The sequence below is a fragment of the Ruditapes philippinarum genome, unplaced genomic scaffold (genome assembly GCF_026571515.1).
Source record: "Ruditapes philippinarum isolate M1 unplaced genomic scaffold, ASM2657151v2 ctg2683_1_1_1_1, whole genome shotgun sequence".
Lineage (NCBI taxonomy): Eukaryota > Metazoa > Mollusca > Bivalvia > Venerida > Veneridae > Ruditapes > Ruditapes philippinarum.
The window spans coordinates 208,307-236,150 of NW_026856403.1; the positions used below are offsets into that span (position 1 = coordinate 208,307).

General features: G+C 31.0%; 1 protein-coding gene across 1 annotated transcript; it reads left to right on the forward strand.

Moving 5' to 3' along the window:
• The first annotated feature begins 809 nt into the window (after positions 1 to 809).
• LOC132746407 (proton-coupled zinc antiporter SLC30A2-like) lies at positions 810 to 27,181 on the forward strand. The gene is made up of 8 exons (XM_060735532.1): positions 810 to 1,123; positions 14,334 to 14,480; positions 15,243 to 15,399; positions 17,746 to 17,889; positions 19,862 to 20,111; positions 21,726 to 21,837; positions 22,876 to 23,010; positions 24,318 to 27,181. The coding sequence occupies exons 1-8, from the start codon at positions 913 to 915 to the stop codon at positions 24,464 to 24,466; spliced, it is 1,305 nt and encodes a 434-aa protein (XP_060591515.1). The 5' UTR covers positions 810 to 912; the 3' UTR covers positions 24,467 to 27,181.
• The last annotated feature ends 663 nt before the right edge of the window (positions 27,182 to 27,844 follow it).

Here is a 27,844-nt window from a genome sequence, read left to right on the forward strand (position 1 = left end):
TTCCCCATTTTGCTGTTGGATAAACAAAATTTTGGGGAATTTTTACAAATATTTCCGTTCTTAATATATCAAAGGCACTTTTACCCGGTCTTTAAAGAGCCCTGCTTTTTTAAAAATAAAATTAAATTATCCATTTTAAATTTTTAAAATGTTTTTTAAAATAGATTTCTGTTTTAAATGTTTGGGAAAGGAAAATTAGTAATTTCATAGAAAAGACTGGTTTAACCCTTAAATTTTTCCTGAAAATTTTAAAATTAGACCCAAAATTCGTTCAAAGTTTAGGCGGGACCCTACTTTATTTGTAGTGTCACGTGATTTAAATTTAAAGTAAAAAAATGACAAAAAAATGGCAGATGGGCTGGCAAAACAAACAGACCAACTGTCAAACCTTTCCCAAACAAAACTGATTTACGAGAAAACTTTTCAGTAAGAAAAAAAAACAAACATAGATATAAGAACACAGTTTTTAAAAACCCGACAGAAACTTTTTTTAGAGTGGAATTTTTTAGAAAAAGAAAATAATTTTGAATTTGCATTTGCGGGCTTTCCTGTGGGGGGGGTAACTTGGGCACTGGGAAAATAAGGGGGTTTGTGACTTGAGTAAATTATTTCAAAAAATTTTTTCCGCGTTTTGTGGTTCCAACCAGAGGGAAAAAAATTTAAAAAATACAAAATAAATTTTCATTAAAAAAATTCCCGAAACAGTTTTATTACCGGGGAAAAGGAAAAAGTAAAATGACAGGCGTTGCGAATAATACCCGGGGGTTTTCCCCGTTTTTAAAAATTTTCCATTTTAAAGAAATTAAAAATTCTGGCCATTTGACAGATGAAAGTACAAACCCACTCTTGCATAGTCAACATTCCCATGCATCACAAGTGTCTTCAGATTCTGATCTAATCAGAGACCACACCATGGCAACAGAACAAGAACTTGCTACAGTTGCTGGGGAAGATTATGAACAGTTTTTAATGGAGCAGACAGAAAATGACACGTTTATAGATGAAAATGATGACTGGCATTGTCATGCAACAACTGCCAAAATTCCAGAAGACAAAACAGCCAGAAACCAGTTGATAGCCGTATCAGTATTGTGTTTCCTGTTCATGGTTGGTGAAGCTATAGGTAATTCATGAATTTTCTTATTAGATATCATTATTCTCAATTAATTAAATTAACATTTTCACACATTCAACAGTTAACTTAGTCTGTAGATTATCAGACATAATTGATCAGTATATAAAGGAATTAGAAATTTAACCAAATTTTATTATATTAAATGTAATAAAAGTTTGTGGCATATGAATTAATTTTAAATTTTTAAAATTCTTTTTCATATTGAAAATATTTAAACTTATTTGATATCACCATGCTGATAAATAGCATAAAACCCAAAAACTGTTTTTTAAAAACATTTACTACTAAATTAAAAATTTTTTTCAAAAAATATTTAGAACTTCACTTACAAATTTTTATTTTTATTTCCCTTAATATATTAAATTTTAAAATCAAGATGAAAAATTTTTTAAAAAAAAAAATTGGGAAAATGATTTTTTGGGCTATTTATAATTTTTTTTCACTAGGAATTTTTTTGGGCACAATTTAAACCTGAAATTTTAAAAAAATTTGGTCGATCTCAGGAAACCCCCCCACCAATGAAAAACGACCCCCGGGAAAATACCTATAAATATTGGTGTATGACTAAGGAACACTTCTCATACATGAAAGTTTGGTTTTTTTAAATTTGTTTTAAATTTGGGAATTTATTTTCCCCAATTTTTCTTTAAATTTTTGTTTACAATTTTTGCTATTTTGATTTGAAAAAGGGGCTCCCCGAACTGTCTTTTGCATTTAAATTTAAAGAAAAATTAAAAAATGTTTCCCGCCCAAAAACTTGTGATTTTTATAAAGCAAAAAGGAAAAACAGACCTTTTTTTTCTATTTTGGGGGAAAGCACATGGAAATTTTTGGGGAAAATTTACTTCGATAATTTTCCCAAATTTTGGGGAAAAAAAAGTTTTTTTGAAATTTTGGGAAAAAAACTACATTTAAGGGGTTTAAAAAATTTTTAAAAAAAAATCTAAATAAATTTTTTTGAAGTTTACTTTTTTTGTCAAAAACAAATACAAAGACAAGCTAAAATGGGTAAAAAATGTAAAACGATCCAAAAAAAATCCAGTTTTAATTACAAAACATTAAAAATTCATAAATTTTAGGATACATAAACTTTAACCATATGTTTTAAAAAGTCTTAAAATTAAAAGATATTTTCAAACCAAAAATTGGGAAAAAAAGGGACTTTTTTTTTTAAATTTCTTTACTCCAAATTAGGGAAAATTTTTTTTGGAAAGGGGAAAAAAACAACTTTTGGGGGGGAATGGGGCTTAATTCGGGACCCTTGGGAAGGGAAAAAAAGGGCCAAATAATCCCAATTTATAAATTTAAATTCCGGAAATATGGGGAGAAATTTAGAAAGAGTAAAAATTTTAGATTTAAAAATTACAGGGTTGGTTGAATTTTAATTAAATTTTTCCCCAAAAAATAATATATAACTAATAAACGATAATTCCCAATTTTGTAAAATTTTACATGTTGTATCCATTTTGTTAGAAATTTTTCCCTCAAACTATTTTTCTTTTTCATAAATCAAAATCTGATTTTTATAGGCAATTAAAAAAATAAAAAAAAAACAAACCCAAAAAATATTTCACTTAAATTTGGGGCAAATTGCAATTTTTGTTTTTAACCTTTAACCCATAATTTTAAATTTCAAAAAAGGTTTTACATTACCTTTTTTTAAAAAAAAACTTTTTTTTCACTTTAAAGGCCCTTTTTAAAAATAAAAAGGGAAATACAATAGAAATTTAAAACCCCGGTTTTTTAACAGTCCCTGTACATATCCAGTTTTTTGCCTGGTATATAAAAAATTTTTTCAAAAAAAATTTAAAAAGTTTTCAATTTTATTTTACTGATCAAAAAGAACCCCAAAAAAAAGAGTTGGGTGTGAAATTTTTAAAGGATTTTAAGAGAGAGAGAGCTTAAAAATTTAAAAATTACCCCAAAAAGTCGTAAGTGGAACCCGCTCCTTTTGTTTTTTTAAGGGGAAATGAAAAGCCTTTCATATTTCACAATATAGAATTTTTCATTTATGGGAAAGATTTTTCTCCAGTAACTTAAACCCAGTCGGTACAGTTTTTAAACAATTCTTGGGGCCCGAATCACTCCTTGGGCACTCAGGGGCATATTTTTCCCCTCCCCCTATGACACATATTTGTTCATGGATTTAAAAATTTTAAAAGTATAGGGAAAATTGGGAAATTTTAATTTTTTTTCACCCTTAAAAATTTCCCTTTACTAACCAAACAATGTTTTTTAAACTTAAAAAAAAGGTTTAAAATCCAAAATTACATGTTAAAAAGAAAATAAACATCCTTGTGATTATTTTTTTAAAATAATAAAACCCCCCCTTAAAAAGTAAAACAAATATTAAAAGGGGCTTTTTTAAAAAAAAATTAGTAATAACGCATGACAATTGGGTTTTAATTGGGTTTGGTTTTTTCCCGAGGGGAAAAATTTAAAAAGGAAAATAAGATTTTTTTAGGGGCCCACCCATTGGGAAAACTGTACAAAATTTTTTATAACAATTTTAAGTTCATCTAAAAATAAAATTTTTTAAAGAAAATAAAACCTTTTCATTTTTAGTTTTTTACTGGGGCCCAAAGAGTGAAAAGTTTTGAAATACTATTAGAAATACAAGTTTAATAAAGCCTTAAAATTGGCTGTCATTTCATACAAAACCGGGTGGGGGGTTTCCCTTTTCAAAAATTACAAGACTCAACATTTGGTCAAACAGTTAAAAATAAATTACCCCAAGCCAGATCAACCCATTTCTAACAACCCGCCATGCAGTTTTTTCTTATTTCAAAAAAGAAATTTAAAAAAAAGTGAAAAATTTTAATTTTTACTTTTTAGCTCACCCGGGAAAAGGCCAATTTAGCTTTTTTATTTCCTTTTTATATTTTCAACCAGTGAAACCCCTTGCAGCTTTCCCAATTTTTCCTCCCAAAAAAAAGTTTTTATAGCAACCAGTGGGTTTCCCTACAAAAAAATTGGGCTTTCCCCCCCAGCAACCATATATCCATACAACCAAAAATTACCATAGCAACCCCCAATTTCCCAAAACACCCCGTGAATCCCAACAATCATTGAAATTCCATTTACTTTCCCCCACACCAGTGGCTTCCCCTACAACAAGTTTTCCCAAAAATAATTCCCTTTCAGCCATCAACTTTCCATAGCCCAATAGAATCATTGACTTTTTTTGCAACTATGACTTACAAGCAACAGTCCCTAGGAACAGACTCCATATAACCAAATTTCTCCCTAGCAACCAATTTCCCTTTAATAGAACATTACATTTTAAAAAACCCTTACTTTTCCAAAAGCAACCAGGGCTTCCATTTCATCCAGTAATTTTCCCAAGCAACCCCAATTTACCCTTTTTTACATCCCGTGACTTTCCCAAAAAAAATATGATTCCCAGCAACCCTAAACTTCCCTAAAACCAGAGACTTTTAAAATTCAAACAAACCCCTTGACTTTCCCTAATAACATTGGGCTTTTCCCAAAAAAAAGGGAAATTCCCTAAAAAACATTACTTTTCCAAAAGAAATATTGTTTTTCGGGTAGCAACCCAGTGCTTTGGGGGAAAAACCCCTTACCCCTACAACCAGGGAAATTTAACAATCATTTTACTTTCCCTAGTGAACCCTTTCCCTTTTTATAGCCAACCCCGGACTTCTATACAACCAGTGAGCAATCATTGACTTTCATAAAAATCATTTAAAATTTTATAGCAATTTCATAGCAAGCCAACCAGGACTTTTAAGCAGGGCCCTCTTTTCCCGGGTCAAAGAAAAAAATTCTCGTTTTTAAAGTAAATTTAAACCCTTTTTATTTTGGAAAAAAAAGATAAAAAAAATTTATTCAATTAGATTAAATTTATAAAATTTTTAACTTTTTGAATAAAAAATATTTTTTTGCCAGAGGTTGAAAACCATAATTTAAATTCCCAAATTTTTCAAATAATTTATACACAACTTTTCCTTTTTATTTTTTTAGGAAAAAGTAACTTATTAAAAATAAATTTGCAGCAGCATTATATTATTTTAAAAAAATAGCTCCAAAATTTTTTTAAAGTTTTAAATTTTCCCAACAAAAAAAAGGAAATATTTTGTTTTAAAAAATAACCCATTTCAAAAATTATGAAAAAAAGCTTTTAAACCAAATTTAAAAAGACCCAAAAATTATCAAAAAAAACTTTTAAAAAAAAAACATGGGAAGGGGAAGGGCTGGGGTAAAACACGGTTTTTAAATCCAAAAATTTTTACCTAGAAAATTTTTAAAGGGCAATTTCTTTTTTTTTAACCGGTTTTGTCTTTAAAAAATGCATGTATATTTTTCATCCTTTTTTTATATTGGAAACTTATTTTCCCCTTAAATAACCCTTTTTATTTTCTTCAAAAATTAAAAACCCTGATGTTTAAAAAGTCAATTCACATGTATGTGAATCTTTAAATGGAAAGTATACCTGGTATCAATTGCATCTACTATAAACTGCCTGTGATAGTAAAATGATAAAAAAAAGTGTGTCAACTGCTTTATATTATATTGTGGTGACAACATTTTAATATTTTGAAACTTAATTATGTGTAGACATTGTGTAAAAAAATGTCTACCATTACCTAGCATATTTGGTTAAAAGCTGCATGCCTCCAGATGAGCAAAAATATTTCGCTAAAATCAAACCTGAGAAAAATATACTAAGATTATAGGAAAAGTATAAAGATTCAAACTTCTAGCAATTATTAACATGTTATGTGCGATTAATGAACAATTTTTCAGTATTAATAACTATATTTCTACTGCGTTACTAACGCAGTAAAGGCTATTTTTGCATATTTTGACCTCTTTATGGTACAAGTAATTTATATGGGTTGTAAGTGCCATTGATAATGTGTAAATTGCATTCCTTTGGTAACTTCACAAAATTGTACTGTTAAATACATTTTCAAATTTTTATGAAAATAAGCATGAATCTGGAGGCATGCTGCTTTCAATGTATTTACTTGAAGCCTTTTTGAAATACTCCAGAGTCAGCTCCATACTGGATTCTCTGTGAGGCAACATGATCATGCCGGAAATAGGGCCTATTTTTGATCCCTGGGATAATGGCCAAAATAGAGCATAAACCCATTATTTCTTGGTTAAGAGCCAAACACCTTTACCACTAGGCCACTGTTGTGCTTGTTTAGATACATGATGATGAACATACTAGCCTTTTTTTAAGAAATTACAAAATCTATAAATAGCCCACCTAAGACACAAGCAGCTCAAATGGCGAATTTTCCATTGTCTGTTATGGTATATCAATGTCCACAATTTTACATACACTGTATGGTATTTAATCACTGGGTAGATTTTGACGAAGCTTCACTGGTAGCTATTTTCTTAAGTATCATATCCCTAGGGTGTTTGTCACTTTCTTACATGGAGTAAACTTTCATGAAAACATAATCCCCATTATCTTCTTATCATAAAGTAAAATTTCTAAAGCTTAAATGTTTAGAGAGTAGCAATGTGTAGGGGCCTCTATAAAGTTATATACATGCATGTCATATGATAAAAATGACCCTGCACTGTGAACCTTTTTATTTACCTGTCCATTTACATAAACAAGCAACATGCATTGTTGGTCTGCAACTAAGGCATCTTTTTGTTATTGAATGCTATGAATATTTCCTTTATTATAAATTATATCAACTTCTATCTATTTTTAATATGAATTTTTGAAAGAATATACTGAGTGTTGGAGGCTTTAGGCAAATTGATGTACATGTACTTAATCAATTTCTTCTGTGTGCAACTTGACATACATTTATTAAGACATTTATTAAAAATTTCAACTTTCACAGAACACAGAAGTCATCAAGTGCCTTGGCACATATTTTGGGGCCGGGGTGTGTGATTAAATTGTTTTTAGGAAATTATGGCCCTTGCAGGTTTTTGTTCATACTGTTCTTACCACAAGGCCTAAGATATTTCTGAAGGGATTTTAACCTATTATTAGTCCCCTACCGGTTTACCGGAGGGGACTTTAGGTTTACCCTCCGTCCGTCTGTCCGTCCATCTGTCCGTCCGTCCGTCAGTCCGTCCGTCCACAAAACTGGATCCCGCGATAACTTGAAAAGTACTGAAAATATTTTTATGAAACTTGGTATATGGATAGATGGCAGTATGGAGATTATGCACGTCTTTTTCTTTTCTTCCTATGTTGAAAATTCTGGTTGCTATGGCAACAAATAGGCTAAAAATATGGCATATTTTACACATAAACTGGATCCAGTGATAACGCAAAAAGTACTGGAAATATTTTTATGAAACTTGACATATGGGTAGATGGCAGTCTTGGAATTATGCACGTCCTTTTCTTTTCTTCCTATGTTGAAAATTCTGGTTGCTATGGCAACAAATAGGCTGAAAATATGGCAAATTTTACATATAAACTGTATCCAGTGATAAAGCAAAAAGTACTGGAAATATTTTTATGAAACTTGACATATGGGTAGATGGCAGTCTTGAGATTATGCACGTCTTTTTCTTTTCTTCCTATGTTGAAAATTCTGGTTGCTATGGCAACACATAGACTGAAAATATGGCAAATTTTACACATAAACTGAATCCAGTGATACATTTTGTAACTCAAAAAGTACTGGAAATATTTTTATTAAACTTGACATATGGGTAGATAGCAGTCTTGAGATTATGCATGTCTTATCTGTTCTTCCTATTTTGAAAAAATATCAGTTGCCTTGGCAACAAATAGGCTTAAAATATGGCAAATATAACAATATTTGTGATTAGTCAAAAAAAGCTGAAAATTATTATGAAATTGCATCTTTAATTCAAGAGTTATCTCCTCTTTAAGAATTTTGCTTTTAAAATGTTATATTTTGGTAACAGGGATGTTTCAAATATTAACTTTAGAGTGTCCTTGACAGTCCGTCTGTCTGTCTGTTCATAAAAACTGTTTCCTGTGATCACTTTTAAAGAACTTTTCCAACAAGTTTACTTAAAATAGAGAAAAATTGAAACATAAGTGAATGGCCAATGGCCCTTCAGAATGTTGATGGGGTTCTAACCGGTAGGGGACTTATGGATTGCTTGCAATACTATGATAATTGCTTGTTTATATTGACATAAAAAAAACCTTGTTTTGTGACAATTTCATGAGCTTGTTATTTGTATTTTTTGGTCTTGTGGTGAGTTTACGAACAAATTCTATTATATTAATTTTGTGATATCTGTTATTTTTTTATTTATTGAAATATTTACTTGATTATTTACTGGAGTTTGAGGTTTAACCCATGGCCTGCTAGCGGGACCTGATGTGACCAGTGCATACCAAAGTCAGCTGGCATGTCCGTGATGATATTGAAAATATTTGGCTGCAATCATTACATGAAATATTCACATCATATGCTACAGATGTACAAAACCATGTACAGTGACATCACCACTTGACGTATTTTTTGTCTCCGTGGTGAAGGAATGTGTCCTCAAGACATTTTTATTGTTCTGTGTAAATATTATAATCTTCTAATTAAGGCGTGTGGGATATTTAGAGCTGCCTGCAGGGATGAGGAGTATTGATTGGTACATATTATAGCAGATGAAAATGATAAAGTCAAACAATAAAATAAGAGTGCACAATCATTTTAATATGCAAGTACAAATATGGTACCATATTAAATGTCTGCAAATAGATTTGATGTTATTTAATATATATGAGAACATTGATATGATACTATATAAACAGTCTGGTTTAAGTGTCAGATCAATTATGTGCATCAGCAGTGCAATGAACAACTTAAGTACATTAAGTTTAAGTCTAGTCACTCCAAGTGATTTACGTTGTAAGTAACACTGTCTCGGGTTTCTGCAGCTGTTAAATTTTTGGTATGCTATAATGAAGCGTCACTGTAGTAATCTATGATTTCTTTTTATATTTGCCACACTCTGGGGTCATTTATTTTAAATAAACTTTAATGATAAAATTGGGAATTTTGCATAACATGCCAGAGGTATTCAGGGGTAAATTATTTTATCAAGGGAGACATGAGAATTATGCATAATATGTATACACTTTAAGAACATTTTTTATTAAATTAAATGATTTTTTCTGATTTGAGTTTTAAAAAATTGAGTACATATACATGTACATAAACAATGTTTATAAGGTATAAAATGCTAGATTAGTATGAAATGAACTGAGTACAGATATCGATTTGATGTAGTTATTTTTTGTTATTAACGCATATCACTTATCAATATGTAAGCATCCATTCTTTTTTTTGTGTACCTTTTAATTTATCGATTTTGGATGGGAATTTTCAGTGTAATTTTGGGAATTCAAAAATTGGAAAATTTGCTGTCTATTTTCTGTTGGAAATGGTGCCGTTTTCCAGTAATAGTTATATAAGGGGGGAAAAAACGTTGATTCTAATGAAAACACATTAAAATTTCCTTGTGTGAGGTCATATGGCCTGAAAGGCATGTACATGTACCATTGCTTCATAGACATCTACAAAAGATTCATGACCCTATGGTAAAATATTGCCCTTCACCAGGGTCTCATTTGTGACATTTAGACTTATATATGGACTATTAAACTTTAAAAAATATTCTGCTAAGAATCTAAATCAATTTTTGCATAATCTAGTGGCTGTCTACAAAAGTTGTATAAATTAGGCCCATTGGGTCAAAATTCGCCCCATCATGGGGGTTACTTAGTGTATATCAAATTATTTATTTTTTATGTGGGTGTCAGACAACAGGGATAAGATGTTCCCTACATGACCCTAATCTTTTCAATTTGAATTATCAGATTAGTGGATTATACATGTAATAAGAACTTCACCACAAAATAATTCTTCACAAAAGAACATATGTCAAATTGTTTGTGGTTAAATGTATTGTCGATTCAAATAAGATCAAGAATGGGAAATCTTAAATCTAAATGTAATATGTATTGTTATTCATATAAGGGATCAGAGTAGGGATCTATCGAATGTTATGTAGAATAGCCTATATATATACTGAATCTATACAAGTCTAATGAATACTCCGGGCCCTGTAGTCTAAAATTGCCCTGCCCACATCTTAATTATTCTTAATTGAAGAAATATGGTTTTTTATACCGATCGACCTCAGATGAGCGACATTAGAGCCATCAGGCCCTCTTGTTGTTTAGATAGTTGATAGTTTTAGATCGATTGATAAATGTAAATAGCCTTAAGTTATAAAATTGTTATTTTGTATGTTAATAGTATACATGTATACAATCATGTCTTTTCTTATATGTGGTGTTTTACATTTTTTACAAGAGTGTATTTATATTGTATTCATTAATTATAATATTTACATTAATTTCAGTAAATTATGTATCTATTCAATGTTAAGAACTGCTGTTACAATAATTGAACATATCAACCTTATTTATCATAATTCATGTCATAACACAGGCAATGAATTACAATGTCTGAAGATCAAACCTAATATTTCATATAAAAACAGCAACATGATAAATCCTGTATTTTCTAGTCATGCTTATCCCTACTGGTTTGACTTTTACTAGTATTTTGAATTAGGTGTTAAATGGATGTTAAACGGTTTAACCTAGATTTTTTTCTCCCTAAGTCTTCAAACTTCTCCCTGATGGGGTTGAGGGAGAAGTCACTTCTACCTTTATTTCTTGTCCAGCTAGAGCCTTTAAACTCCTACTTAAACTTTGATAATCTATTTATAAACAAAGAATATGCCATACATGTATACTACAATAGTAAGAATAAAACATATAATCTTTGAAATAAATAATTGTTTTATTTGGAATCACTATAAAAAAAGAGTGTAGAATATGGTTTATAAGAAAGTGATAACTGACAAACAATATTAATTGAAAACTCATTGGAAATCTTTACTAAGATAATGTAAAGATTGCCTCATATTATAGATTCCTGTTTAAGACTAAGCTGTTAACTTTCTGGATTTCTATTATTTTTATGCTCCTCAAAGGGAGAGCAGACGTCCAGCCGAAATGGAATAAGGGGCCATTTCTTGTTATTTTCTGTTGTTTAATAGAGGGTCAATGGTCCCTAACTCTATTGTTACAGAATTAAGTCTTTTGTTCTTTTTTGGTCTGTGTACAGTTAGATGGCCCCATATCTCGGTAGTGCATATAGTAGTCACCTTGTCCGTCCATTGTGCTTGTTCGGAGCATAACTTGAAAACCCTTGGACATAATTGCACACAGTGGTAGTCGGCATTGAGGCAGAGTGCAGTGTCAAAGAACCATAACTCTATTTTGCCCTGTATTTGAAATTTTATTTTAACTGTTGTTCCAAAGGCAACAATGAAATAAATTTACTTTTTTATTGTTGTATTTATAGAAGTTGGCTGAATATACAAAATGTAGTAAATACTGAAACATGTAATAAACTTTATAAAGCTGGGAAAACAACCTAATGTTGTCTATTGATTTCTATATTTAGAAACCCATAAATGAGTCCTTGGATCTTATCAGTTACTTCAGTGACATTTTGTATAATGGAATTGCAATAAAAACCTGCGTATTAAAATTGAAGTAAATTAATGATCATGTAGAAACATCTGTTTCTGGCTTTAAAATGATAGATAAGATACTGTGGATAGAAAATTTACAATATTACTTTATTTTTATTTGGATTTTTAAACATTATACCCTATATCCATTTGTTTTTATTTAAACTCGAAAACAAAAATAATACAGGTTTTGTACATGAACATGCTCAATCAGTCTCCAAGCCTGCAACATGTACAATGTTGCATTCTTGGGCATTCTTTATTGATTCTGTTGTGGGAAATTTGTGGCAGAGTGATTAAGGTTGCTGACTTCAAACCTGGGTGACCTACTGTTCACCTCTGTTGGTACAAATCCCGCCGAGGAACATTGGTGGTTCTACGTAGATGCTCATACCTTAAATAAAAAGGTCTTACTTCACAAGTAGTAAAGCTGGAATGTCAACATATACTGAACCAAAAAAAAAACTTTCGCAAAGTATGTGCCAGTTGTTCAAGGGTACGGTACCACTTAGATGTACACACTTATATACATGTAGTAGCTTGTAAAACTCGTTTTGTTTGCAAAATTGGTCAGCTAATCCCGGTATATAAGCCCAATATGTTTATTCAACGTAAAAATCGAGTTTCAAAAGGATTGAAAAACTGTACTAACATATATCTACATTCAAACTTGGAGAAAGTTTCTTTTTTGTTTCAGTATATAACCTAGTCTGTGTTGGTGCAAGTTAAACCCATCCGAAAAAACTTCATTGTTAACATTGATTCATTCACTATCATCTCTTCACAACAGGCACACATTGTGAAACCTTTTTCTTTGTTTTTTAAGGGAAAACATGTCTTATATAGCAAAATATTTTAATGGAGCTGATTATCATTACATAGCAATTGACTGCATGGCTAATTTTTGGATATTGTTTGAACATACATACACTTGTATTTATTCAAGAGATTATGAATTCAAGAGGAAATTGATCTGCATATATTAACGAAAATGAATCTTAATTTACAGTAGTGATATTTCTACGAGGTCAAACCATAATTGTGAAATATTGCAATATACATGTAGTTCACCTGTACTAAAGTTTTCATTTTTGAAATGTCAGAAGCTCTCTACACCTTTATGTAAATATGTTTAAAGATAAATGTTTATAACACTCTTAGGCATTTTATTTCACAATAATAAACAATAAAAACTAATGGCATTTGAGCATTTACACGGTTGCAGTGCTTGAAACTGCTGAAATATATGATAGCATACTGTTTATTGATAAATTTTATAGACAAAAATATTGTAAGTACCATGGTAGAAGCTGCAACTATAATTTCTTTCATGTGGAGCATCATCAAATAAATGTACATATGAAGTCTGGTATTTTTCAAAGCTGTACCTCACTGTAATTTCAGGTGGAGCATCATCTGATATTCAAGCATTATTCAGAGTTATACCTCACTTTAAATTAGGTGGAACATCATCTGATATTCAAGCATTATTCACAGAGATACCTCACTTTAAACTGGGTGAAGCATCATCTGATATTCAAGCATTATTCAAAAATATATCTTACTTTAAATTAGGTGGAGCATCATCTGATATTCATGCATTATTCACAGATATACCTCGCTTTAAATTAGGTGGAGCATCATCTGATATTCAAACATTATTCACAGATATACCTCACTTTTAATTAGGTGGAGCATCATCTGATATTCAAACATTATTCACAGATATACCTCACTTTAAATTAGGTGGAACATCATCTGATATTCAAGCATTATTCACAGATATACCTCACTTTAAATTAGGTGGAGCATCATCTGATATTCAACCATTATTCACAGATATACCTCACTTAAAATTAGGTGGAGCATCAGCTGATATTCAAGCATTATTCAAAGATATACCTCAGTCACTTTAATTTCAGGTGGAGCATCATCTGATATTCAAACATTATTCACAGATATACCTCACTTTAAATTAGGTGGAGCATCATCTGTTATTCAAGCATTATTCACAGATATACTTGCTTTAAATTAGGTGGAGCATTATCTGATATTCAAGCATTATTCACAGATATACCTCGCTTTAAATTAGGTGGAGCATCATCTGATATTCAAACATTATTCACAGATATACATTACTTTAAAGTAGGTGGAGCATTATCTGATATTCAAGTATTCTTCACAGAGAGACCTCACTTTAAATTAGGTGGAGCATCATCTGATATTCAAGCATTATTTACAGATATACCTCACTTTAAAGTAGGTGGAGCATTATCTGATATTCAAGCATTATTCACAGATATACTTCACTGTAATTTCAGGTGGAGCATCATCTGATATTCAAGCATTATTCACAGATATACCTCACTCTAAAGTAGGTGGAGCATCATCTGATATTCAAGCATTATTCACAGCTGTACCTCACTCTAATTTCAGGTGGAGCATCATCTGATATTCAAGCATTATTCACAGATGTACATCACTCTAATTTCAGATGGAGCATCATCTGATACTCAAGCATTATTCACAGCTGTATCTCACTCTAATTTCAGGTGGATCGTCTTGCAGTATTCACAGATGCTCCTCACTGTAATTTCACATGGACCATTTTGATTCATCTGGATTTAATCACAGATATTCCTCACTATAATTTCAGGTGGAGCATTGTCCAACAGTCTGGCGTTATTCACAGATGTACTTCACCTTGGTAGTGATTTGATCAGTTTCCTGATAAGTCTTTTATCAATGTACCTTGCCAAGAAGCATGCCACCCGTAACATGTCATTTGGCTATCACAGAGCAGGTATATATTTTCTCGACAAATAAGACACAACACAAGTCACTATCATTCCATGCTTTGTATATCACAAATATGCTTGTTCATTTGGTATGTTTTAATCTAGTATGTTACAGTATTTTGAAATATTTAGGCATGCACTTAATTCATTGGGGTTATAAGGCATGCACTAAATAGTTCATTGGGGTTATAAGTAAAATCCGAATATAGATCTTTTATATCTGTATCTTGTTGGCAATGTTTGTATTATGTCTTTATTTATCCATCTCATCATCATTTGGGTGATAATTAATCGTATTTTATCATATTTTAGGTGATAATGAATAATTTTATTATCATTAAGGTGATAATGAATAATTTTGTTACATTAAGATGATAATGAATAATTTTGTCATCGTTAAGGTGATACTGAATAATTTTGACATTGTATAGGTGATGATTAATGATCATTTTATCATGATTAAGGTGATAATTAATAATTTTATCATTATTAAGGTGATACGGAAGAATAATTTTATCATCATTAAGGTGAAATGAATAATTTTATCATCATTTAGGTGTTAATGAATAATTTTATCATCATTTAGGTATAATGATAATGAATAATTTTATCATCATTTAGGTGATAATGAATAATTTTATCATCATTTAGGTGATAATGAATAATTTTATCATCATTTAGGTGATAATGAATAATTTTATCATCATAAAGGTAATAATGAGTTATTTTACCATCATTTAGTTGATGAAATATGATGTGTATTTCAGAGGTTCTAGGAGCTCTATTCAGTGTGTTCATCATATGGTCGGTGACTGGAGTGTTAGTTTATGTTGCTATAGAAAGAATTATAAAGGAACATTATAAAGATGTGAAAGCAAATGAAATGTTGATAACAGCAACACTAGGTGTAGTTTTTAATATAGTGTAAGTTGTTCATTGTTTTCATATCTATCCTAGTCAATCTATGCTCGTCAAATCATGTTGATGCATTTCTACATAGCTTATTTACTACTGAAGGTTTTCATTTTATATTTTTCAGCAGGATCATGGTGACAGTCTCTGTGGAAGACCAATAACTCTAGCATTGACTAATACTGAAGTATTCCCCTCTGATAACATTTTACAAATGTTCTAAATTTTACCATTTTATGTAAAAATGTTAATTTCTGCTTTGGCAGGTGATAGGAGATGTATGTGTGGACATTGCCTTTCATTTTTCAGTATTGTTCGTTAAACTGCGTCTGCAGCATTTTTGTATTGCTGTTTTGGGTGTTAAATTATTATTCCATTTTTCTTGATTTTGTTTAATATTTCTAGTTAAATTCATAACTATAGATGATTGAAAATTGTACAAAGTTTTTGTTTTACTGTAGCATTGAGAAAAGTTTAGCTTGCTGTTCATCTAATAGCTTCTGTTCTTAATTTATATCAACCAACACATGCTCACCTACTTTTTTGTAACCCTGACTTCATATGTTCAATCTAGTTAAAAAAATGACAATCTTTAAACATTAAAAACAGGGAATTCTTGTAAAGGTATTGTATTCTAATATAATACAGTAATGAAAATGACATAAGCTCATCAACTTCTGATAAACATCTGTTTAAATGATAATGCCTTAATTGATTTATCTGTGTGTGTGGCATTAAATATTATCAATTGTATCACATTTTTGGACTCCAAATGTTTACCAAGATGGTAGTCCACCAATCCCCTTTATCTATGATTGCATCCCATTCCTTTATTGAAGATTGGACCCTCTTATCAAGTGTATCATCATCACCTCCCTTTTATCTATAAAAAAACTTACCCATAATCCATGATAACAATCCACTGTCTTATATGTAATGACAACTGCCCCTTCATAAACATGCTGACAACCTTACCCTCTTATTCATGACAACAGCCCCAACCATTTATCCATGATGACAACTCCACCCTCATAACAATTATGACAATCCTAGCCTCTAATCCATGATGACAACCCCATCCTTCAGTATATGATGACAACCCTAGCCTCTTATCCTTGATGACAACCCTGCCCTCTTATCCTTGATGACAACCCCATCCTTCAGTATATGATGACAACCCTAGCCTCTTATCCTTGATGACAACCCCACCCACTTATCCTTGATGACAACTTCATCCTTCAGTATATGATGACAACCCTAGCCTCTTTTCCATGAAGGCAGCCCCACCCTCTTTATCAATTATGACAATCCTAATCTTTTATCCATAATGACAATCCACTGTTTTATTTGTAATGACAACCAGGCCCTCTTATCAATGATTGCAACCCCACCCTCTTACCAATGATGACAACCCAGCCCTCTTATCAATTATGACAATCCTAATCTTTTATCCAAAATCCATGGTGGCAAGCCACTGTTTTAATTGTAATGACAACCCCATCCATGATGACAGTTCCAGGTCCCATTAGGTATCAACTCATGTTTGAAATAAAACATAGTTTTGCACTTCAATTTTTCTGATCTTATTTTTGAGTTGATTGATTGAATAAATGATTGATTGATTGATGAACTTAACAATGAAATCAAATAAATAAATTTAAAATGATGGTAAGACATGGAAAAGAACAGAGAAACAATTTGTAATATGCACAAGTATTTGGCACAAAATTGAGATATTTGAAAGAAAGGCATTGGTAATGCTGCGATCTTTTTTCACATTAATTGAAGTGACAGTACAGATGCAATATGATACAATCACCAAGGTCGTAAACATTATTAATTACAATGCCGCATAATGCCACATGGTGTTACATATCAAATTATGATGTACCAAACAAAAGAGTAAATGAATGTTCATTATAACATGCCTGATAGAAATAGAAATCATGTCAATATATTGAATGTTAAGCTCTTGACTTGTAATTTAATCAAAGTTATGTGGCAAGCAATCCTTTTTAGCTACAATGTAATCAAAATGATCCACGTCATGACAAAACCAACATAATGAGTTTGCGACCAGCATTGATCCAGACTAGCCTGTGCGGATGCGCAGTCTGATCAGGATCCATGCTGTTTGCTATCAGTTTCTCTACTTGTTTAAGGGTTTGTAAGCAAACAGCATGGATCCATGCTGGTCGCAAACGCAGTACGTTGGTTTTGTCATGGCGCGGCTCATTTAATTCTGACGTGTCGTGAATCCACACTTCAGAAATTTTTATTTTTAATGCCCAAGCTCATTTGATTAATTTAGAACATAATTTTCTGCAGTAGTAAAATTTTGTTTATTGTTTATTACAGGATGGGAATAGTTTTACATTCAGAGAAGTGTTGCGGTAAATCACAGTCACGTCCCAGTTTTGGTCATGGGCACGGGCATAGCCACGGGTCTGGGCATTCTCACAATTCTCATTCCAGTCATACAAATGACAATGGTTATCAAAGGTAAAGGTACTTTATATTGTAACATAGCAATAAGGGCACAAAGTATATATTATAGAAATTATTATCATGAAATATGGATTTTCATGGTACATGACTGTTCTTTTAAATGGCGTACCTATTTCATTTGAAATCTAGCTGAAAATGGTGAGTACCAGGTTAAAACAATATCTTATCCCCATATGTTTCTGGTTTGTTTTGTTCAAGTTTATTATATTAAATATATCAGTAGCTAGTAGATGATTTGTTTATTGGGACACCATGTTTTTTTTGTGGGGGGGGGGGGGGGGTTAAACTGCAACAATTTAATTAACTTATAAATAAGTAATCAATCAACTTAAAAAAAAAATGTTGAACCATTGTTATATATAAACCAGTTGTGAGGTGCATTTTGTTATAGCATAAGTCCATTGTCATCCCTTGGTACAAGTGAGGTTTAGTTCAAAGAAAATTGTCATCTCAATCAAGAGAGTATGAATTACTTACATTACTGGATCTCTGTTGTTCTAGTATAATTTTTCTAGACTTCTGTTTACAAACTTTACTTTTTTTTGAAAGATCTGTACCACCTCTGTGATATGGATAGGTAATCTAAACTTTCAGGATTTATTTCACAGAAAATTGATTGACAGTCTGTTTTCACAGTAAACATTTATTATTTTTTATTGCTGTCTCCAGACATGCTGTGTACACAATGGTACTGTGGTATTATATAACCCAGCTTGACACAGCTGCTGCATAAAATGCTTGATGGTTTTTTATTGTTTTAGATAAATCATGACAAGACATGCAGATACTTAAGTGTTAGGTTTAGAAAATGGAGAAGATAAAAATAGATTTAGTGTTCTCTTACCTTCTTGTCTAAGGATCATGAGAAATTTTGAGATTAGTTACTTGATATCTACTTTATGAAAGACATAAAAACATTTTGTAATATTTCATTTTCTTTTATTTATTTTTTTTGCAATACATGTATCTATTTTCTTGTAAATGTTTATACTGTAAAATCTAGCGCATAATTGAAAACTGCGTAATAAATGTTTTCACAGCAAAATAATTATAAGATACTTTCTTGCATATTAGACTAGCATTTCTGTGAGTTTTACCCATGCTGGAAATTTCATCTGGCATGGGGGATGCCAGATGAGTTGCGTTCCATACAACAATGTCATTTTAGCGCATTTTGTGAATGAACCATGTTATAATAACGTCATTTTAGAAGGGAACTATGTGCTTAGGATGACGTCATTTCGCCGTTGTTATTCAAGTTGCACATTCATATGCTATTGTAAGAATATAGTTATGGATGAAAGGACATTAATTTCCATAAACAAATTATTGAGGTAAACCATTTAAAATATGAAATAATATTGTATGATATGCAAGAAAAAATATCTGACATATGTTTGCGATTCAGGTCGTATTGTCCGTCCCTCGGGAACTCTCCCATGAGCGATAACTCAGCAAGCCTCGTTACTGCCAAATGTGCAGGGTCCCTTCGGGGTGAATTTTCCGATCTGAACCGTAAACATATTATTAATCTGCCAAATTTTTTTTTTTTATTGTGTCTTAATGTTAACCTTATTATTGGAAGTAACTGCCTACCTCTCCATATAAATCATTTTAAACAGAGCATTAAGGATCTTGTCATCAAGAAAATTATCCTGAAAGACATGATTGTGCCTTGTCAGCCATCTATATTTACAGATCCTAATTTTGTACACCTAAAGATAGTTCTAATAAGCCAAGTTTTTAAACATCTGTTACCTGTGAAATATTCAAAGAAAACTGAATAGAATTATACAGTATCATGCATAATAGCAATAATTTGTAAGTAATTCCAGAAATGCAAAACATTGTGCAAAATAGATAATGTGCAAGCAGTTATTGTCTATAAGAAACTTTCTTTTACGTTAATTTTACATTTTTCTCTTAAGATCATAAAAGTAATCTTAGTTTTTCCTAATATTTTTAGGGCACCAAATCACAGTCATTCACACTCTGGGGGCAGGGAGCATGGAGACTATGAACCGTTACTTCCAGATGAAGAAAATCTACAAGTGGAGGAAGAAGATGATCTCAGAAATCCAGAATTGCCTTTGTCAGAATCCACTGAAAAACCACATCCAAAGAATATAAATGTTAGAGCAGCTTTTATACATGTGATAGGAGATATTATACAGAGCATGGGTGTACTTCTTGCATCCATTATAATTAAGTTAAAGGTAAGAATAATTAATGCAGGATGCCGTAAAATTAACAATGTGATGAAAGTACCAAAAATCATGCTTGTCAATATTAGGATTGCATGTATGTGTGTGCGCATCTGTGAGTAATGTATGTATATTAAAAATTTGATTGCTGTTTTGTTTCAACAGCTTTTACTTCTTAAAAGTGAGCCGCTTTTATTTAATGTCAGTGTACAGCTATAAGAAATATTCAATGTATATAGTACTGATAAAGAGATAGAAAAGAGTAAAAGGTTTTAGATATTGGTCAATAGTTACCTGTGAACTGTTTACATAATTTACATGACCTTTTCCAAGAATTTGGTTTTGTTCAGCTAAAATATTTCTGTTCAAACTTGATTACGACATTCATGGTTTTTTACATGCAGTATAATCTGAGTGTCAACAAAATTAATCATGTTGAAAATACCATCTAAAAAATGACACAAATATTTATAAAAATGTCTTAGAAATATGTTACAATGCACATCTTGTTATGTCATTTTAAATTTGTATTTTGGACTTGTAGATCATTTAATACAATATGCTGACATCTTATGCCATCATCTCATGCTCATTGTCATCACAAAACAATATACACAAATTTCAAACTCTTATATTTATTCTAACCTCCCCATTATTTAAATCTTCCCCCAGCACCTTATATACCCCCAATACAACAAAGTTTGGAAATCAACATATGACATTGATAGTTCAGTTTTGTCATGAAACCAAGTTCTAAAAACTGCTGTTAGCCTATTAAGTAGAGTAAAGATTATTCCGATATTTCTGTAAGATAAAGATCTAACCTTGACAAAATTTAATGAATAGGTTTATTTATATGTCAACATATGTCATATTGTTTATTGGATCCATGTTATTAAAACTTGTTTTTCCTGTTTATCTTACAATGTTTTAAGATTGTTTATCTTTATGTTGTACCATATTTTAATGTGGTAGCCATATTTTGAACATTTATTAAATTCTTACAATTGTTAGAAATAATATTTTCATTTTACTGAAGCTGTAATGATTGATTGTGAACTTTATACAACAGTCATATTAAAATCCTCAAGTTTTAATTCCTTCAATAAGTAAGTAATCATTATTTTCACTATTCCAATGTATGCATAAGTTTATGTTAATCAGAATACAAAATTGTCAGGTTTTCAAGCTTTTAGGTGCCATGATTTATACTACAACAATTTTACAACAATGTAAAATATAAAGGTTATTTATATTTACCAAGTCTGCTTAACAAATTTAGCAGAAATGTAATAAATTCAGAAATTGCAGTTTTAGAGATTTTTTTTTTTTTGCAAAGAAAAATCCAGGTGATTTAAAATAGAGCTGATTGTTTGTGATTGAAATATAAAGATATCTTGAAGATACCCTATTTAAAATGGCATACTTAGGAACAATATACAAATGTACTTATGTTTGATCATTAACAAATTTTCATTTAGCAGATTTTATAAAAATGCGAAATAAAAATGACAGCATTTAGCATCAATTCTTGGGCATCATTGCCAGTTTTATTTCTTAATATTTTATCATAGACAAAAAGCTAGACATTATCTATAATTGTTTTGTTTTTGTCTCTCATTTCAGCCGGAGGAAAAGTACAGACTTGCTGATCCTATATGTACATTCCTATTCTCTATACTTGTTCTGTTTACAACTGTTAATGTATTGAGGGATACCCTTAGGATAATCATGGAAGGTAAGATAACTCCTCATGGATAAACATATTTTATCTCTATTTTATTTGTGTCTGACTGTCTGTCTGTGTTTCTGATGGTATATCCTTCTGTCTGTCTCTAATGTTAAGAGACCTAGGAAGTTAGAAGTTTAGGAAGTCAATGAATAATGTATATGAGCACATTAACAAATCTGTCTGCATTATTGTTAGCTTTCTCCTTATGAATAATTTACAACATACATGTAGTTTTTTTTTTGCTCCTAATTGGTGAACTAACTTATAATTGACATTTGTAATTTACTAACTCTAATCAAAACAAATCTGTAACCCTAATATTTACCCGTATTGAAAACACAGCATTCTGCCACTTGACACCTGTGGACAGATTTTAAAGTCTTGCCTATTTCCCAAGTTCATCTTGATAAATTGAACTATGCTATAAACTCAAATACTTTTTTCATGTGGCTATAAATAAAGATTGAAAAGATTATCTAATTATGATTTATAGAGTTTTCACTTTTACTTTAGTATATAACATTTGAATACCTTTCACCTGCTATAAACCTGTTTAACACCTCATTAATACAAAAACATATCCATGGCATACTTAAAAAACACAAAAGTAATAGGCATTTGATTCAAGATCTTGAAAGTCTGTATCAGAGTGGTGAAGGTAGTTGTCTTCGAACCAGTTGTCCACATTACTGTGAGTGTAATTCCTGTCATGTACTATGGGTTATGTGAAGAAGCTAATCAGCTAGCTTATGAAATTTAGGTGGTTCCACTCTAGGTGGTGCCTGTTTATGCCTGTAATAATGCCAGGAGAGGCACCTAAGGTCTTCCTACACCAGTAGAGCTGGAATATTGCCATATGACTATAAAGAAGTGTTGATCTGTCTTAACTCCCCCACCCCCCCAAAAAAAAAACCATAAAAAACAAGCAAACAAAACCACTAAGATCAGTGACCTAGCAACTTGCATGTGGACATTCCAGTATTGTTTAAAGTAGTAATAATTTTGATGATATAATATAATGTGACATTGTTTTATTGTTTACAGGTGTACCACGGGATACAGATTATTTCTCTATAAAACAAAGTTTACAGAGATTAAACGGTGTTAAAGCTGTACATGGTCTTACTGTCTGGTGTCTGACTTTAGAGAAAAATGCTCTAGCTGTTCATTTAGCAATAGGTAGGTTGGTTGTATAGTTGATTATAATTTACTTTTATAAATCAAACCCAAATAGATCTCAGGTGAGTGATCTATGGCCATAATGCCCCTCTTGTTTTGTTTATTTGTCTGTTTGAATAAAGTGAATGGACATGATTGTCTATTTTGAATTAAATAAATGGAGAGGATTTTCTGTTTGAATAAAGTGAATGGACAAGATTGTTTGTTTTGAATAAAGTGAATGGACAGAATATTACAATTGTGCAACCTATCAGTTATCAACTCTGATATTTTTTGCGCAGTTTTCTTTTTTCAATCTTTTATAATAAATGATCTTTATAAACATTTGATATGCTGCATATGTCTAAGCAACAGATATTGTAAGTAAAAAATCACAGAACTGTCAATACATAACTTGTATTTGAGCAAATATGATTTATAATGCTGACAAAATACATGCTTGTCTATGTAACATGTTGTCCGTTGAACATTTCTCACAATCACATTCAAAATGCCATTATTATGTCAGGGTTAAACAACAATATAAATCAAATGTTTCTACATGTATTTATGATCTGAACATGGCATAAAATTTGATAGATTTGGTTTAAACATATTTATTTAAGCTTGATTGCCAAACAAGTCCTTGCAACATATATTAATCACTTTCGAGTCTGCTTCCTGGAACCAACCAGTACTGGTTTCATATGAAGAAACATAGTTGTGACCGAAGTAGGGCTTGAACCCATGATCTCTGGGTTGAGAGGCAGACACATCAACCACTAGGCAACCGCTCCCCTTTATGATAGATTTAGTCTTAACATTTTGTTTTTTTTGGTGTTGATGTTATGAACTACAAGTTTAAATGATTTCTTCAATACAAGTCTTAATGAGAAAGGTATAGTATATTATAGGAACATTGTTTTTCATGAGAAACTAGAGTTCATTTAGAAGTGACTGAATGTTTGGAGTCTCCCTAGGAAGAGATAAAAAGCTAAAAAAGCACCTTTGTTTTTCATGAGACAGGAAAGTTTAACTGGAATGTGGGGAGTCCCCCCCCCCCCCAGGAAGGGATAAATGTTTCTTGCTTTGCTTATAAAGGTACCTACTTTTAGCACTTCATGATGAAACAGCCTAGCTCTGGCCCAGTGGTATAGGTTGTCTTCTGTTAAACCAAAGGCTCTGGAGTTCAAATCCTTCTTTCGGTCTTGCCCATCTGTGCTGATTATTCCAAATAGTGAACTTGACAGTGATTTAAATTAAGACTTTAATTTAAATGTTTAAGTTTAAACTTTTTTTGAAATAAATAAAGACTTTCCATATTTCAGATAAGACAGTGACCCATCAACAAGTATTGTTTGAAGCTTCCAAGGTGCTAAAAGATAACTTTAACCTTTTACATACCACCATACAAGTCGAAGACTACAGGCCTGCCATCATGGCCAGGTGCTATTCTTGCCAGGAACTGAAGAAGTAGTTACCGTGGCAACTGCTTCAGAAATGCTCAGTTTGAAATTTATTTGTCTCCACGCATCAAATTTATCATAAATTCATACTACATAGAAAAGAAATGCATGTCTTGAGAGTTTATGACAGATTGCAGATTTTTTTGCACATTATATAAATGAATGGAAAAGTGATACATTTTATTTAAATAAATGGTAAAGTGATATATTTTATATAGATAAATGAAAGAGTGATACATTTTATATAGATAAATGGAAAAGTTATACATTTTATATAAATAAATGGAAAAGTTATACATTTTGTATAAATAAATGGAAAAGTTATTCATTTTATATAGATAAATAGAAAAGTGATAATTTTTTCCAAAAATGGAAAAGTGATACTAGTACATTTTCCAAAATGGAAAAGTAGCAACTTTTTTCCAAAATGGAAAAAAGTAGTGATACATTTTTGGGAAGTGATACATTTTTCCAAAATTGTAATTTAGAAATTTAGAAAATCAATTACAAAGTAATTTAGTGGGTGTATTATATGGGTTGTTATTATCACAGAATATTGTGTTCATCTGTAACCATTTAACTCCACCAAAATGTTGATACATTGTAATATAGTACATGTACCTATCCAACTTACACCAAAAAACAACTTTGAAATTATTGTAAATGATAAAGGTTCATCTTGACCATCGTGTCTAATTAAGTCTTTACCTGATGAATTTATGTAATTGGTTTGTCCAGTTTTTAATTGGCGCCATGCAATGTTTAAGGGATTTTAATATCAAAATAGAAGAATTAATCTACCAACAGTATAGAGCCTGGTCAGTCATGCAGGTTGGCCTGGTTATATACTGGTGGCAAAAGGCCAATCATAATTATTCATTTGGAGCATCTGAAGGGTTTAATGATATGTTATTAACACATTATCATGCTTTGTTTGTATGCATTATATTAATAGGTCTTTTTATCATGACTCAGGATATAATGCATTACTATGTTAAAATCATTTAAATCAGACAAACTTGTGAGTCTTATTTTGATAAAGATGGAAAACGTATACTCATTTCCAGACACCTTTGATTAGATATCATATGGGTGAAATGGAATTTGTTAAGTAAATATCCATAATAGTTTATTAAGAAATAGGTTTTATAATATTTGGGCTATTGTTTTACTATTGTATAGAATGATAACAGGTGTAGACTACTGTATGAATATAAAATTAAATTCTATTTTTTTTTATTTGAAAAGAAAGGTGCATTATATCTAAATCTATGAACAGATCAGAACATACGTTAAACAACACAATCTGAGTTTTGGTGCAAAATTAATTTCTAACTCTTTTGATAATATACGAGACACAAAATGTAAATACAAAGTTGCATCAGTATTGACTATTGTTATATAATTTTACTATCCATTGCTTAATTTGACTTGTGATAATATTATAAAATTGCACCAGTACAGTTATATTATTATTATACATTTGCTTATAATTGAATGATTTGTTATTCACAAAGTAATTATTTGTATATTTTTGTACAAAACTAATCTATATATACATTATTAGATATCATTGCCTGATTGCTTTCTTCAGTACTGTTTTTTACCTGCTTACTATGTTTTCTTCTACAGTAGCTAAGATACAAGATTCAGTCTTGTCAAAACTCATTACATTGTCAAGAGAAAAATTGCCCATAGCTCAGTTGCACAAATACTTGTTGCTTTACGACATTTCTTTAGTAAGTAAAAATAAATGGCATGAAATTATGAAACCACACCTGTACTTAATGGAATTAACTCCATGCCTGCTGGTGGCAACTGTTGCCAACAGATTCTACCAATGGTGTTGTTGGTGTTGGTAGTATACCCTCCAGATCATGAGAGTATGCTACCTTTGAAAATTCACCAGAGCACAGTTCGGCCACCACATCGTTCCTGGGCAGGCTGTCAAGCAGATTACCAGTACTAGTTGCCTTCACTTTCACAAGAAACTAATAACGTCTGTACATGCCAGAACAGAGGTACAGTGGGAATGACCATTGAAAGGATTCATGATCAATCACAACAAAGGTGACCTGCACTGTGTGGGAATTGAACCAACACTACCTATTGAGCCAGATTCTACCTAGGCAACCAGTACCCAGTTAGATACCAACAATTTGAGGATGACTTTCCATCTATCTGATCATGGTCTGCACAACATGTATTTGCTATTCAATCTGTAGTTATTTTGAAAATTTTCCTAAAATGATTAATGGTTTTGTCCAGAAAAAAAGATAAACATTAGTCCATTGAGTGTTGTAAGGATTAAATATTTTTTTATAATCCTGTCAGCATGCTGAAGGTTTTCCTTTTGTTTATCAAACGACTGCTTTGTCACCATCTGTTTAGTTGTAATAAAAAAAACCCATTCACTCACAGATGTCATGTTATAATTCAATGAAACATTGTTTCAAACAACATTTTATCATAGATGAAATTATATTTATATTCATGTACAGTTTAATGCATCATTTTAAATTTCCATAACTGCTTTTGTAGTTTAGAAAAGTACAACAAAAATTTGAAAGTTCATAATTTTCAAACTGGGCATTCAAGCTATGTAATTATTCTGAGTCATGTACAATGTGTACAATAGTAATGTTAATTCTGTACAATGTGTACAATAGTAATGTTAATTCTGTACAATGTGTACAATAGTAATGTTAATTCTGTACAATGTGTACAATAGTAATGTTAATTCTGTACAATGTTAGTAATGTTAATTCTGTACAATGTTTGTAATGTTAATTCTGTACAATGTGTACAATAGTAATGTTAATTCTGTACAATGTGTACAATAGTAATGTTAATTATGTACATTGTGTACAATAGTAATGTTAATTCTGTACAATAGTAATGTTAATTCTGTATATTGTGTACAATAGTAATGTTAATTCTGTACATTGTGTACAATAGTAATGTTAATTATGTACATTGTGTACAATAGTAATGTTAATTCTGTACAATAGTAATGTTAATTATGTACAATGTGTACAATAGTAATGTTAATACTGTACAATAGTAATGTTAATTCTGTACATTGTGTACAATAGTAATGTTAACTCTGTACATTGTGTACAATAGTAATGTTAATTCTGTACAATAGGAATGTTAATTCTGTACAATGTGTACAATAGTAATGTTAATTCTGTACATTGTGTACAATAGTAATGTTAATTCTGTACATTGTTTACAATAGTAAAGTTACTTTTGTACAATGTGTACAATAGTAATATTAATTCTGTACATTGTGTACAATAGTAATGTTAATTCTGTACATTGTGTACAAAAGTAATGTTAATTGTACAATAGTTATGTTAATTCTGTACATTCGGGTTATGAGACAA